At 40.3% G+C, this 15,461-nt stretch overlaps 1 protein-coding gene across 5 annotated transcripts in view; it reads left to right on the top strand.

The window, feature by feature from the left end:
• DGCR2 (DiGeorge syndrome critical region gene 2) overlaps positions 1 to 15,461 on the top strand; it is a 66,713-nt gene that overhangs the window by 10,629 nt on the left and 40,623 nt on the right. For 2 of the 5 annotated variants that reach the window (XM_073312900.2, XM_073312901.2), the window contains exon 2: positions 7,206 to 7,238. The exons of 2 other annotated variants lie outside the window; for them this stretch is intronic. In XM_073312900.2, the coding sequence (XP_073169001.1) occupies positions 7,206 to 7,238 (33 nt within the window). Of the gene's footprint in view, positions 1 to 5,461; positions 5,555 to 7,205; positions 7,239 to 15,461 lie in introns of those variants that run through there. One more of the 5 variants, XM_073312902.2, reaches the window with a different exon arrangement.

Genomic DNA, 15,461 nt, shown 5'->3' with positions numbered 1-15,461 from the left:
GGAACATGCCGGACTACTGGTATCTAAGAAGCCATGGTAGCTTGAGTAATTACCAAGCCTTCTGGGCAGGCTTGTACAGCCTTCACTGAAGTCAGGGCGACTGCAGCTTCACTGCTACTAAGTACCAGAGCTAATCATCTTAAAATGCTAGCTTGGGTATGTCTAGGTGATCTGTAGTCACATCCTCTGATTGCAGTGTAGACATACCAGTAAAGACTACCTTGCACCTTGAGTGACACCACAGTTGCAGTCATATGAGGTGCATGAGTTAGAGTTTGGTTTAAATTGGAAGGAGCTATATAGGTGGGTGTTCATAGTAAGGGATACTTGACCCTGGAACTCAGCTCTTCTCCTTGTTCTACCAGAACCTTGATGTGATGACTTCCAGGGCTTAGTGCGAGACACTGCTGTTCTTGTGGACTTTTTAAGGGACTGGAGGGTTTTGAGAATGGTGTTAGGCAGATGGCTAGGATGAGCCTCTGTTGGCATTGAGTCGGTATAGTTCTTTAATCATTTGTGTTTAGCATCTATACACATGTATAAGATTGACAGTGCATTCTAGAAGAAAAAGATTTTAGGTTTGGATTTCTTCTCATCTAAAATGAATATGCCCTGTCTAGACTAGAGTAAAATGTGTGTTTGATAACATGTTCTAGCTAAGATGGTCTAATCGTCTAATGTAGATAAATTGCACTGTTGCTAACACCTGTTTAGCTGGTTGAGTGTAAGGACTTTTAGAACATGTTGGTTGCAATATTACCTAACAGTACATCATTTTTTTTCCTAGTCTAGGATAGGTATTAGCACAACTAAGTTACAGGCAGTTATTTTTGTACTGTGAACAACTTACCTAAGGAGATCATATGAGTTTTCCTTGCCACTGTCATTTAGAATTGTAAACTGCATTTGCTCTGTGATCTTTAGGTTATGAGTTTATCTGATTAGTTGGGCAGGTCTTGGAGAATTATTTGGGCTATATTTCAAAGATGCTGCTTCGTCACTAAATACAGTAGCAGAACAAAAATGTACTCTGTAATATAGGAGGCTGGAAAATCTTGCTGGAAATGTATAGACGACAAAGGTAGGGGTGCTGCTGCAGCAATACTTAAAGACAAGCCAACTTAGGACCCTGAGATTGTACTCAAGCAGTTACTCCATGCTGCTGTGGTTTCACTGCTATTGTTGTTGAAGCTAACTAGATCAAATCTAGCTCGAATATGTCTACAGCTGCTGCATTCGCACCTGGGATTGCAGTGTAGGCATACCCCGTGACTCAGTCAGAAGCATTGCCCCCTGCCTCTGCTAGTATCTGGAAAAGAGTAGGATACTAGGATTTCTGTGCTGCCACTTTGATCTGGCTGAGGGGGCTTACACGCTTGTCAGTCTCTGGATAATAGGTGTTTTAATTTGCATCTGCCTAAAGGAGGCAGCTCTTTTTTTCCATATTCAGAACCTTCTGGTTGCTTTAAGAGCAATTATGTCTCCATAATTCCGTCCTTTCCCATAGTCTCTCTTAAGTCTTCCTTCCCTATGAATGGTTTCAGAGTAGTAGCCGTGTTAGTCTGTATCTGTAAAAAGAAAAGGAGGACTTGTGGCACTTTAGAGACTAACAAATTTATTAGAGCATAAACTTTCGTGAGATACAGTTCACTTCATGGGATGCATACAATGGAAAATATGGTGGGGAGATTTTATATACACAGAGAATATGAAACAATGGGTGTTACCATACAGACTGTAACAAGAGTGATCAGGAAAGGTGAGCTATTACCAGCAGGTTTCAGAGTAACAGCTGTGTTAGTCTGTATTCGCAAAAAGAAAAGGAGTACTTGTGGCACCTTAGAGACTAACCAATTTATTTGAGCATAAGCTTTCGTGAGCCACAGCTCACTTCATCGGATGCACAAAGTGGAAAATACAGTGAGGATGTTTTTATACCCTATACCGGAAACCTACTGACCGCTATTCCTACCTACATGCCTCCAGCTTTCACCCTGACCACACCACACGATCCATTGTCTACAGCCAAGGTTTACGATACAACTGCATTTGCTCCAACCCCTCAGACAGAGACAAACACCTACAAGATCTCTATCAAGCATTTTTACAACTACAATACCCACCTGCTGAAGTGAAGAAACAAATTGACAGAGCTAGAAGAGTACCCAGAAGTCACCTACTACAGGACAGGCCTAACAAAGAAAATAACAGAACGCCACTAGCCGTCACCTTCAGCCCCCAACTAAAACCCCTCCAACGCATTATCAAGGATCCACAACCTATCCTGAAGGACGACCCATCACTCTCACAAATTCTGGGAGACAGGCCAGTCCTTGCCTACAGACAGCCCCGCAACCTGAAGCAAATACTCACCAGCAACCACATACCACACAACAGAACCACTAACCCGGGAACCTATCCTCGCAACAAAGCCCATTGCCAACTGTGCCCACATATCTGTTCAGGGGACACCATCACAGGGCCTAATCACGTCGGCCACACTGTCAGAGGCTCGTTCACCTGCACATCTACCAATGTGATATATGCCATCATGTGCCAGCAATGCCCCTTTGCCATGTACATTGGTCAAACTGGACAGTCTCTACGTAAAAGAATAAATGGACACAAATCAGATGTCAAGAATTATAACATTCATAAACCAGTCGGAGAACACTTCAATCTCTCTGGTCACGCGATTACAGACATGAAAGTTGCGATATTACAACAGAAAAACTTCCGAAACAGACTCCAACGAGAGACTGCTGAATTGGAATTAATTTGCAAATTGGATACAATTAATTTAGGCTTGAATAGAGACTGGGAGTGGCTGAGTCATTATAAAAAGTAACCTATTTCCCCTTGTTTATTCCTTTCCTTTCCCCCTCCTCCCCCCACTGTTCCTCAGACGTCCTTGTTATACCCTGGATTTGTGCTGGAAATGGCCCACCTTGATTATTATACACATTGTAAGGAGAGTGATCACTTTAGATAAGCTATTACCAGCAGGAGAGTGGGGTGAGGGGAGAGAGAACCTTTTGTAGTGATAGACACCCATTTTTTCATGGTCTGTGTGTATAAAAATATCCTCACTGTGTTTTCAACTTTGTGCATCTGATGAAGTGAGCTGTGGCTCACGAAAGCTTATGCTCAAATAAATTGGTTAGTCTCTAAGGTGCCACAAGTACTCCTTTTCCTATTACCAGCAGGAGAGCTGTGCGGGAGGGGGATGGGGGGACCTTTCGTAGTGATAATCAAGGTGGGCTATTTCCAGCAGTTTACCAGAACAGTAGGAGGGGAAATAAACATGGGGAAATAGTTTTACTTTGTGTAATGACACATCCACTCCCAGTCTTTATTCTAGCCTAAGTTAATTGTATCCAGTTTGCAAATTAATTCCAATTCAGCAGTCTCTCCTTGATGTCTGTTTTTGAAGTTTTTTTTGTTGAATTGCCAGTTTTTTGGTCTGTAATCGCGTGACCAAAGAGATTGAAGTGTTCTCCGACTGGTTTTTGAATGATATAATTCTTGACATCTAATTTGTGTCCCTTTATTCTTTTACATAGAGACTGTCCAGTTTGGCCAACGTACAAACTTTTTTTTTTTTTTCATGGACTACTTGAAAATTGCTGAGGGTCTTGGCGGACCGCTTAACGATCTTTCCAAATGTTGTTTGTACCATTAGCTCACTATTGTAAAGCGCTTTGGATAAAAGCGCTATATAAAAAAACCCTTAATTAACTTTTTTTGTTCTACAAATAAAAGCACATAACTCATATCTTAATATCAGTTATCTTACCTTTCTAATGCGATGGATGTGCTGTAGCAGCCCATGAGCTGGGGCTGGGAAGGAAGGGAGTCCCTCCCCTCCACAGAGCTGAGGTTGGGAAGGAGGGCCATCTCTCCCTGGCAGCCAGAGCCTGCTTGGCTCCACTAATTAGGTGGATGGCCCTTCATTCTCTTGCGTGTGGCCGCCCAGGCATGCATCTTAGAGGGAACTATCTGCAGGCCACCTGAATGGAGCTTTTCTGCGGACCACAGTTTGAGAACCTCTGCTTTAAAGAAATTGATAGCTTAAATCCCTGAGCAAGCCAGGGAAAAGTTTCTGCATGCTACTGACAGTTGAATGGAGGTGCGGACCCCTTTGGAAATCTTAGACACAGTGGATGGAACCCCAGGGATCTGCAGACCACAGGTTGAAAACCACTGTTTTAGATGTAGGTTTAATACTGTTCGGGATTTTGTATGAGGTATTCTTACAATTTACACCTGTTCAGTATTAGAATGTCCTTTTGGCTTTGGAAGTTGGGAATAGTTTTAGTGGTTTAAACTACTGATGATTCCATAGAGTAGGTTTGAAATCCGTGATTTCACTTGTCATTAGACTTCTGGGCTTGCTCATGCCCTGATTTAGGGCCTAACCTTAAACTCTTGAGTAGTCCTGTTGAATTTATTTGGGCTTCTCACATGCTTTAAGTCTAGACATGTGCTCCAATACTTGCTAAAGGCTTTTTAATTTTCTCCTGTCTTTTTTTTTTTTTTCCCTGCAGACTAGAAACATCTCTTCCCTTGAGGAAGCAAATGGGTTTGCTCACCAATGTTCCTAATAAACTCTGAAAGTGTTTAATATTGTATGATTACTAAGAGTTAGCTTGGGTTGCTTTGGTAGTTCACTTGATGGAATTTTGTAAATCATGTCTCATTTGAATGTACTCCGTATTTCCTTAATCTCTGATTTTTACACACATGCTATTCACCTAATATTTTGGAATTAAATTTTCCGTTTCTTCAGAGACAAATTTGCAAAGATCTGTACCAGGGGTGGGAAAACTTTTTGGCCTGAGGGCCACATCGGGTTTCCAAAATTGTATGGAGGGCTGGTTAGGGGAGGCTGTGTCTCCCCAAGCAGCCAGGCGTGGCCAGGCCCCCACCCCATCCACTGCTCCCTGCTGCCCCATCGAACCCCTCCTCTCATTCCTGACTTGCCCCTTGGGACCCCTGCACCATCCAACCACCCCTTCTCCCTGTCCCCTGACCGCCCCCGGAACCCCTGCCCCATCCAACCCCCCTCTCCTTCCTGATGTGGCCCGTGGTTATTGCTCTTTTCTGACTAGTTATTGTATTCTGCTGTGGAGTCCCTATGCTTCTGTTGGAGTTATTCTTTACCTAGCAAAAATGACTAAGTACCATCAGTTATAGCTGGTTATAGGAACAAGTTTGGCTGCATCTGAAGTGCACTGGATTGACCCTTAGAATAGAATTGAGTGGTTAGGGGAAAAAATGGCTATCCTACAGTGCATATATCTTCTACATATGTCAATTCTGAACATACTGCAATCAGTCAGTAAAATAGGATGTTTTGGTGCCCTCTGAGTAATCTATAGCTCTCCACTTTCTCTGGCTGTCTTTCAGAGGTGTTTGCAACAAACCGCTTTTGTGGAAAACACTGTCAGAAATTGGGGAAAAATTAATGTCCCTGTGCCCAAATGATCCCTGTTTGTCATGCTCGGGGCTGATGGTACCAACATAGGGTCCAGAGTAACCTTGAGGGGACCAGGTTAGTGGAGAGCTAGTGTTTAATTTGTCCCAAAGGTGCAAATAGTTCCTCCAAATTTAAGAGGCAGAGCTGAGAGTCTGGCCCCAAAAGTTTCTTCATTCTCTGCCTGTCTGTTGTGAATGACCCCTTCCTACTGGAAACAATTAAAAAAAGATCTAAAAGTGTGTGTGTATGTTGATCTAAGACTTTATAGCACTCGGGTATATGGTGTATCATTCTTTAAAGGGAAATTACCAGAGGGCTGCAAGACAATTCTGCCTATTGATTACTAGTGCATTTTTGAAATGGAGTATACTTAGGTATTTTCATAATGAAAGGTTGATTCTCATGGTTGGTAATCATTAAAATAATTGCCTCCCTCCCCCAGAAAAGCCTTCACACTAAATTTGGTACCTCTTGCTAACCAAGAGGATATACTATATATACACACTTATTTCAGCAATTATATAGCTTGTTTTTCTAATGTTAGAAGATGGTGAATGACACATTTCTTTGCTAGATTAATTTTTTTACTCATGATTTGTGTCAACCACCTGCACTCGAATAGAAATTGGAATTCAATAAAAAATGCACACAAACATCATATCAGAATTGTTTTTTAAAATCTACCTTAAATGTGCTAGCTACATTTTTTAAAAAAAGTAGGTTTATCAAAATGTTTTGTATTTAAAAGTGATTTTTTTTTAAGCAGAGGAAGTATAATCCGTAGTTAATGAATTGAACAGATTTTTTCTGATCACCATGTCCAAGATTTTTAGAACTAGTAGAGCTCGTAGTCTCATATCTCTTCTGCCAGAGATAGTGTTTATAATTAGTAAAATAATGTAATATTAGAAAGTATACACTCCCTTGACTGGCTGGCAAACAAGTCCTATGAGCCATGGGTGTGATTACCTACCTTTTCCCCAAATAAAGCTATCTCCAAGCAAACATTCTTTTCTAGCAGTTCCCCACAGCACCTGTACAATGGAAGGGGGAAGATGATCTGGAGTTAAGTACTTATTCACTAAAGAGCAGATAGTGCTCCTGCCATTCAAACAACTTAAAATACTTGTATTTTCCAGTTTAGTTCATATGTAACTGATTGAGCTAACCAGAATGTGTGTTCTTGAGAATTGTGATTAAGGACGTGACCTTTTAATGTTCAGGCTTCCGTCTAGTAAGAATAATGTGGGGAAAATGTCCTACAAAGTGCAGAAGGCTCAAATCAGATGATACAAAAGGCCTCTTGCGGCCCAAAATACTGTATTTGTAACTGAGGAAAGGTATTAATTTACTGTATGAAATTTGTGAAACTGTACCACGTTTTGGATTAAACAAAATGATCTTTTTATTGTCCATGAATTCCAAGAACTTGCTAATGTGGAACTGTGACCCAGTTCCTGCTACAAGTTCTTTCCTCTCACATAAAGACCTAGAGTTTGAGAAATGAGATGCTGGTGATTGGATTACATAAACTGGATCCTAAATTTTCTACTGTGCGTCGTTGACTTGAAAAGTAGTACTTGGTTGAGGGAGATAAAAATTTCCTACCATCTTGTGTAAATTATATTGTTTAAACTAACTGACAGTGTTATCCTTTTATTTCTGGTGTGTGTTCAATTACGTTTCCAACTGTTTTGTAAGTTTTCTTTTAAATTTCAAATTACAGGTTCACGACTAACTCTGGCAAGACTTCTTTCAGGTGAGTGTCTCATTTGGACAGATTATATTACTTAATACATTGACTCAACAGGCTGTCTCTTCTTGGACTCATTAGGCTTTTGAAGTTTAATATTGGGTTCCATGTTTTCCTTTTATAACTGACTTGAAAACTAAATCAATATTCCAAATTCATTTTTTTCCACTTCCTGTCTACCTCACCCCTCATGCTTACCCCATTGATCATCTCACAGCTATTGATAAATTGTTGCCATTCCAGAAAATGTACTACCACACCTGAGGAACATTGATATTGTCTAAAGGACAGAGTTTGTTCTATTTAGAAGTATGCTGATGAATTGAAAAGCCATAGTGGTGATTGATAAGGAGGAAATGTGGCTTTGTAGTGAGTATGCAACTGGTAGCCAGGACTCATTGGTTCTGTTTCCAGCTGTTGCTGACTTGAACTCTGACCTTGGTGTTACCAGATTTGTCCATTATCTTGGAGTATGCTCATTTATTAGGGGCAAAGAGTCCTGTGGCACCTTATAGACTGACAGACGTATTGGAGAATAGGCTTTTATGGGTGAATATATCCAATGAAGTGGGTATTCACCCACAAAAGCTTATGCTTCAATACGTCTGTTAGTCTATAAGGTGCCACAGGACTCTGCCGCTTTTACAGATCCAGACGAACACGGCTCCCCCTCTGATCATTTATTGCGTTGGAGGTTGTTTCTGTAATTCTATCGGTGTACTGCTTGTGTCACTTGTGTTCTCATACCGAGCTCTACTTCTCCCTTCTGCAAGTTCCCTCCCAGTGGAGCTATCCTGCAGGACCTAGGTTCCCCAGGGCTGGGTTCTGCCAGCCCCGGAATCAGACGAACACACACACACACATTAACCGAGCGCGTCTGAGAGGACTGGGTTAATCGCACTCCCAAGCTGACCCCTCCTATGCAGGCTGGGTCGAGCAGCACTTTCAGTCTGCCCCCCTTCTATGCCCCTGGACTCAGCAGGCTGGGTCGAGCAGCACTTCCACGCTGCCGCCCTCGTGCCCCAGGTTCAGCACGTCCCTATCCCCACTTTCGCGTTACAATTGTTCTGGTAGTAACCCACTTGATGAGCAAACCCCATAGGATTTTTGGGCTCTGCAGAGATCTTTAACTTAGGTACGAGGAGCGTTGCTGCAGAGTGAATGGGGAAGCCAAAAAACACCTTTGGGGGGGGGGGGGAAGGAGGGGGAGAGAGAAGCAACCAGCTTAACCATGAAAGTTATTTATTGCCCGGTAATAACCATACAAGGGGAGCCAAACAAACACAACAGTTATAATCAAATTTAAGTTAGATTTAATATTATAAAAGTCAGGTTTAGAAAACTCAGTTGTAACCAATCCCACAGGTCTGGGTCAGAAGGCTATACCTAGAGAAAGAGAGAGAGAGAGAGCTGGGTTCTCACCACTCCGTGAAGCTTGAATCAATCAGGGGTCCCAGATGGTGGTGGTAGCTGAGGGTCCGGAGTGCTGGAGACAGGCAGCGCCCCCAGCATGATCAGTCAGGAGAAGATGAAGTCGTACTATGGAACTGCAGATTTTGGATCCAGGCATCAGAGCACTTACTTAAGCGTGGGTAGGGACTTTTGTAGGGAAAGAAAAATGGTTCAAGGGAGAACACTAGATTTGTTTGCGGGTAAACTGATGTCTCAAGGGAGTATACCAAAGTTGTTGTTTTTTGTTTTTTTTCAAGCTAGACAATAGGAACTGCTCATTCCTGGCTGTGGGCAGTGTTCCTTTGAGGGAGCTCACAACGTAATTAGGCAGCTTCAGTATTTTGGATACCAATAAAGGATTTATTACTAGAATGGGTCTGATAACTACTGAGCTGGGTGTGTGCAGGCGTGAGTTCATTAACATCTGGAGCAGAGATTCCCCATCATGCACTGCTTTTCTGGTCCCGTAGTCCAGTGCAGTTCTTGCCTTGGAATCTCTGTTCTCCATTCTGTATTCTAATGGACATGCCCTCCCTGTCCCATCTTCGATTGCAAATGAGGCTAAGGGAGTTTCCTTAATCCTGTCACCCTTGTCCAGAAGGGTTTAGGTGTGTCTCCCACTACCTTTTCATTGCTTTTTGTAAATCTGTCTTCTGATCTGCTTTTGGCTCAAGCAGAGGCAGGGGGGAAGGTCTTTTGTGAGTCAGAAAGGCTAGGTACTGCGCCCTGGTTCCCCCAAGACCACAGAGTTGATAAGTAACATTGGGCAACATAGCCTTTCTTTTCTTTAGTTTACCCATTTGTAAAAAAGATACACTACTTAATAGGGTTGTTGAGGCTTGATGTTTTAAAAAATACTGTCTTTATACAGTCCCTTCATTCAGTGTTCTGAAGGTATTTTATGTAGGTGTGATTTTTGTGCTTCATGTGTTTTCAAGTCTATTTCCACATCCTCAAAATTAAGGGAAAACCAAACACTCATGAACCTTCTGTCCTATTAGTAAATTCAAACTAAAGATGTCTGTTAAAACTGTTTTCATGGGCTATTTCTAGCGCTGTTTTTGTCTTTTTGAGGACAAATGTCATCAGAAATCCATCCAAAACAATTTAAGCTACTTACTAAATTTCACATTATAGTACAGTGATTGTGTTTGATGACTCTTTTATAAGAAAAAGGATCTTGCAAGAATAATAATTGTGCTTCTGAGGTCACACAACAATTGGCACATGCCAAATTTTATGTGAAAACGATTGAAACTTAGCCCAAAGATGTCTGTTAGGTTAAGTTTTTTTACAACTAAAACTTTCCAAAGCAAACTAAAACAGCAAGCCCTACATACAAAAATCCATCCCATATTCATCCTGACCCTGGTTTTATCTCCTTCCAAAAATCTGTAAGCTCTCTTCCTGGGTTTAATGGCCTAGCAGCACTGCTAAAGTAGTGTGTAGCCCCAAAAGGAGAGAAAACGGTAAACTCCTTCAGCTAGAAGTCCCATCTAGTCCACTTTGGCTGGAGGTTTGTGGAAGATGAGGTTTTTAAATGTGTAAAAATATTGGGCTAGAGTTGGTATATAGAGATGCCAATTGTGGATCTCCCCCTTCTGCACACAAGACAGACTACCTGGGTATTTCTATGCTGTCTATACTGGATGAATGAATTCTCCCTACTTCTTAGTTAACAATGGAACTTGCTTCTTGAGATAAAGCACTTTTCTCACATACAGACTTTGTTTTTATATCCTCTCCAACAAGATATTAAATGCAAAATAAATTTTTTTCTACTTGAATAGTGGAAAGTATTACTTCTAAAAACTAGCGAACTTCTTTAATCAGTTTTATGTTTTACTGAGCACTCTATCTTGATCTGTAAAGGAGGGAGATTTGAGAGGAATAGGGGGCAGTAGTAGAAGAATTTTTTCTAATTACCATAATTATGCACATTATTGATACTGTATCTTGGATAGTTGGTATTTCTAGTGTTTCAGTCTTGCTATATTTGATTTCCCCAGGGTGAGCACAGTTTTGTTTCATTTGTTTTTTGAAGACAAGTAAAATATCTAGTGTCTCTTCTCCCACCATTCTTAGTAATCATTATTGGATTGCATGCACATACATAAGGGATGAGAGGGATCACTTGTTTAAGAAATCACATAAAAATAACTGGTTTTAAAAGTGTGCAATGATTAAATAGGTACACCTGGAGCAATTCACATGTTGTAACAGCTGCTACCATGTCTTCAGAAGGACCTCCTGTATGATGTAGGATATGTATGCATAGTCTCCTACTATGACCTAATGTAGCTGAATCAATGTGTTCCATACATGCGATGCATAATTACCTTTTACAAAAGCTCTGGGTGGTCAAAAGATGTTGTACTTCTCTTTGCTAATCTTAATTATTCTTCAGAGGTGCAAGGGACATTTATTATATTATGTTTCTTGTGAATTATTGCTCTGGCCTTTGCAGCAAGGGACTAAGATTCCCTGAAGCATTATTTAGTTTTGTGCTGTTATGGCCTAGAAATAGGCTGTAAGTCAGATGGGATTCTTGATTTGAATCTAGTGATTAGAACTTACACCTTGCATGTATGCCTTGCTTTTAAATTCTAACCTTGGAGCAAGTGTTCAGTTTCCCATTGGCTTAGTACCTTCTTAGAAAGGAAACATTTCAGTCTGGGCAACCAATGCATTCTAAGTCTTGGTTTGGTGTTCTTGAACACAGTATCTAGCACTGTAAATTGGAAAGGGTGCGTGTAAAAATGAAGAGAGTTTTAAGTCAACCTAAGTGCAGAAACATAAGTTGCAATGCAAACAAATTCTCTTGTAATTTTGGGAAGTATTTTCTTTAATTCTATATCAGTTTTTTACCAATAAGTTGTGTAATTGGAAAAACTGTCTCATAAAACTGTAGACAGAGTACATATTGATGCCTGGAGCTGAGATTGTCCAAATGTTTTGATTCTAGAGGATTGTAGATGTTTGTAACTCTTTCCTCCCTTTTTGGGTTCAGAAGTGCCACATTTGATTTCAGCCCAGAAACAAATTTTCTTTAGAAAAATAGAATTAAGATTCCCTAGCATGTTTGAGAATGCCTAGTGGGAGGAAGTGCCCTTTTTCCCATTTAAAAAACTATATATACAGTATTTAGTACCTTTATTTTGAACACTTGCTCTGGCATTTCAATGGTATTTACCAGAAACTTGGAATTTGGCATGGCTTTAACTGCTAGGTCACAGATGTATCTCTTAATGGTTTAGTGGAAATTTGGTTGTGGTTTGTCAATATTGTAAGGGTTTAAAAAAATCCACTTCTTTGACCATTCACTGATTTGTATATTTATCAGTGTTATGTCCACCCTGCACAGAAGTATGAATGTAAAGAAGCTTCTTATGGAATCTTGCCACCTTCTATACGGTGATTGAAGGCACATAGGTAAAGGAGTTAAGACCCCCTCTGGAGGATGGAGTTCCATCAGTGCAGGAATGGATTATGTGCAGTAACGTGCTAAGCATGGGCACACATCAAAAAGGGAAGATACAAATATTTCAAAGCTTTCATTTGGACAGTATTGTCCCAACTGCATAGTGAATCAGGCAGTTCTGTGGGGAAAAAAATGTGATCTTATCATTAAACTTCTGAAATGTCGGAAAACAAGGGTTCAGAGCTAAGACTGCACAGGAACCTTGTTTTGGGCATTTCTTGAGTACTGAATGCTTCACTTTGTAGTCTGTGTTCCTTTAATATAATTTCTTTGTATGGAATCAAATCATACTACAGTTCCTGCTTTTTCAGTTGGAAGCATTTTGTTATGTGGCATTGGTAGTGTGCTTGGCATTTGGAGAAAATATTCATTGATACGTTCAGCTGATTATTTTAAACTTACTTTAAAAAAAATTCTCTACTTAGGGCTTGGCTACACATGCGAGTTAGAGCGCATTAAAGCAGCCCTGGGCGCCCTAGCTCACTCCCTGACCACCCTGGCAAGGCATCTAGAGTGCTCTGACTCCACGGCTACAGCGCTGCTGGTACTCCACCTCGGCGAGAAGATTAATGCTTGTTGCGCCTTGGCTGAAACGCTCGGGTGTCAGTGTGGACGAGGTGTTGCATTACTGTGCTCTGATCAGCCTCCGGAAACGTCCCATAATCCCCTTAAGTCAAGTGGCCACTCTTCTCATTGTTTTGGAATCACTGCAGGAATGTGGATATGCCCTTTGAAAGCTCCGTTTCTGACAGCCGGCTGCTTATCTGCTCCGAGACAAAGCAACCATTACTGTGGAATCCTGTGTGTGAGAGAGAGAGGAGGGGAGGGGGTCTGCTGCTGTATGAACTTATGAGACAGCATGCTGACATGCTCTCAGCCCCCCCAAAAACCCACTCTCCCCCCCATACACACAACACACTCCCTGTCACACTCTACCCCAACCCCATTTGAAAAGCACATTGCAGTCACTTGCATGCTGGGATAGCTGCCCACAATGTACTGCTTCCAATGCCGCTGCAAATGTGGCCACGCCTGTGTGCTTGAGGCTGTCAGTGTGGACAGATTGCAGCGCTTTCCCTACTGTCCTCTCTGAAGGCTGGTTTAACTCAAAGCGCTCTATATCTGCAAGTGTAGCCATGCCCTTAGACTTCTAAAATGTAGACACATTTGTGATAAAAATAGTCTAATGAGGGAGGTACTGACACTGGGAAGATAGGTATGGCATGTAATTAGCAATCATTTACCTTTCTTGCTTGAATGTGTAGAATATAGAGCAAATGAATAATCAAGGCAACATTATATAAATCTAATTATTTAGTGTATTTATGATCCATTTAAGGCTGTAATTCATTGAGTGTTTCTGTTGACCTCATAAACTACTTGAGCATTGCTTAAGTAGTTTAATGCCACTAATGACAATATCCTTTTATCTTGGCCTCTTGAGTATAGTATTATTTGTGCATAAAATAGTAATATTTTGGGTATTTGCTGTTAGTATTGCCCTTTTGCTCCTTCTTCTCCTTCATTGCATCCGTTTTCGCCTCTACAACCGGTCCCATGCAGTGTCCTATAATCCTCATTCTGTTGATTCTGCAAGTCAGATAGAGATTTCTCTTGTTACAATGCTGTAGAATATCTTAATTTACATCCTGTATGTGTGGTTTGCATTTAAACAAACAAAATTTACTCAAGAACTATTTATTTTATAAATAAAAAAACTGATGTGATAAAGTGCAAATTAAATTCTGCCACAACTGCAGATTAAGAGTGATAGAAACTTGTGGATGGCTAGAATGTAAAGGGTTTATTTTTTAAAATTTAATTTCAGCAGCATTTCCATCCACAAAATTACCGTAGTCTCCAATGCAATGCCACGTTTGCAGTGGCAACAAGATATTTCTGACATCAGCACTATAATGATAAAATGTTAGTAACTTAGTGAAGTGTGGACATAATACCATAAATGTATTAATAGGAATAGTTGGAAGTTTCAGCCCTACTGCTTATATGAACTGGATTTTTCAAGTGTGGCCATTGTGATTTTTAATCTCAAAAACCTTCTGGTTATCTAAACTTCACCTTTCCTCCCAGCTCCTCCTTTTTCCCCTCTCTTTTTTCGAGACAAATTGGTACTTGCTATAGTTATATTCTGAAAAACCTAGTTTTCATTCTCACTTTTCTCAGTATTTGCATTATTTCTTATGGTGTTGGAAGTGGTTCATGCATTGTTTTTGGATTGTTGGAGATGTTCACACTGAATAAAATTCTGTAAATGGGTCAGAAGTGTCTTGCCTAGTTGTACCATATGTTGTTGTCAGTTGTAGTCTAGCAGGTCTGTCTGAGTTCTTAGCTATTTTGTGACCTGAGTGTGCGTTCTGCGTAGGTGGTGTGTTAAGAAGAGGATATGCCTATTTTTATTTTTGAGCTCTAATGTCGACCTTCCTGTGCTCTGTAAGGTAAAGTGATGCTTATAAAGAAGCCATTAAACTTTGGTATGTTGTAAGAATTTATGCTCAAGGTATCTAAAGTAAGTCTACCTTGATTTGTGTTTAGTTTGGCAGTATACATTTCAGTAAGAAAACAACAAAAATAATATTAAACCTTATTTAATTTAAAAACAAACTTTATTAAGATGGAGCTCAGGTTGAGAATACATGTTAATTGAAGGTTAAAAAAATGAGGATTTTGTATCTTAAATTAAAGTCACATAAAAAGCCCTTGTAAATCCACATCTTTCAGAGTTAAGATAGGGTTTTTTACTCTGTTTGGTTTTTGGGGTTTTTTGTGCCTAAAATTGTGAAAGTATGGAAATGCAGCTGTTCTCCAACCTAGATAAACGGAGAGAACTCTAGTTCACTAATGGGAAAACAGAAAGGTTAAGTTGTTTATAACACAGGAGATTCAGGGGCGTATAGTCACCTTCCTTAAGAGATTTGAATTGCAGTGACAGATGGACTTCTGGTGATGTGAAGGTGCGTTCACTGAGGTTAATGACCTCTTGCAGTCAGGTGAACAGCTCTAAACTCAGCTTTTAGACAGAGTCATTTGTATTGATCTCTTTGCAAAATATTTCAAGGAAAATGGAAAGAGCAGCAGAATTCTTATGCTGTGATAGTTGATAGAAGGGAATGGTTAGAGCTTTGGAAGTCTTAATTTCTATAATTTTTTTTTAAGGGCAGCAAAACCATGATATGAAATAGTGTAAATATGCCCATATAGTTAGTTTCATTTAAAGGCTGTACTTGTGTAGAAATTCCACATAGTGTATCTTAATAAATTTTGAAGATAAGACAATC

This window comes from Lepidochelys kempii, chromosome 15, assembly GCF_965140285.1.
Source record: "Lepidochelys kempii isolate rLepKem1 chromosome 15, rLepKem1.hap1, whole genome shotgun sequence".
Lineage (NCBI taxonomy): Eukaryota > Metazoa > Chordata > Testudines > Cheloniidae > Lepidochelys > Lepidochelys kempii.
Note: the sequence above shows the minus strand (reverse complement) of the source record. Positions and strands in the feature narration are given on the sequence as shown.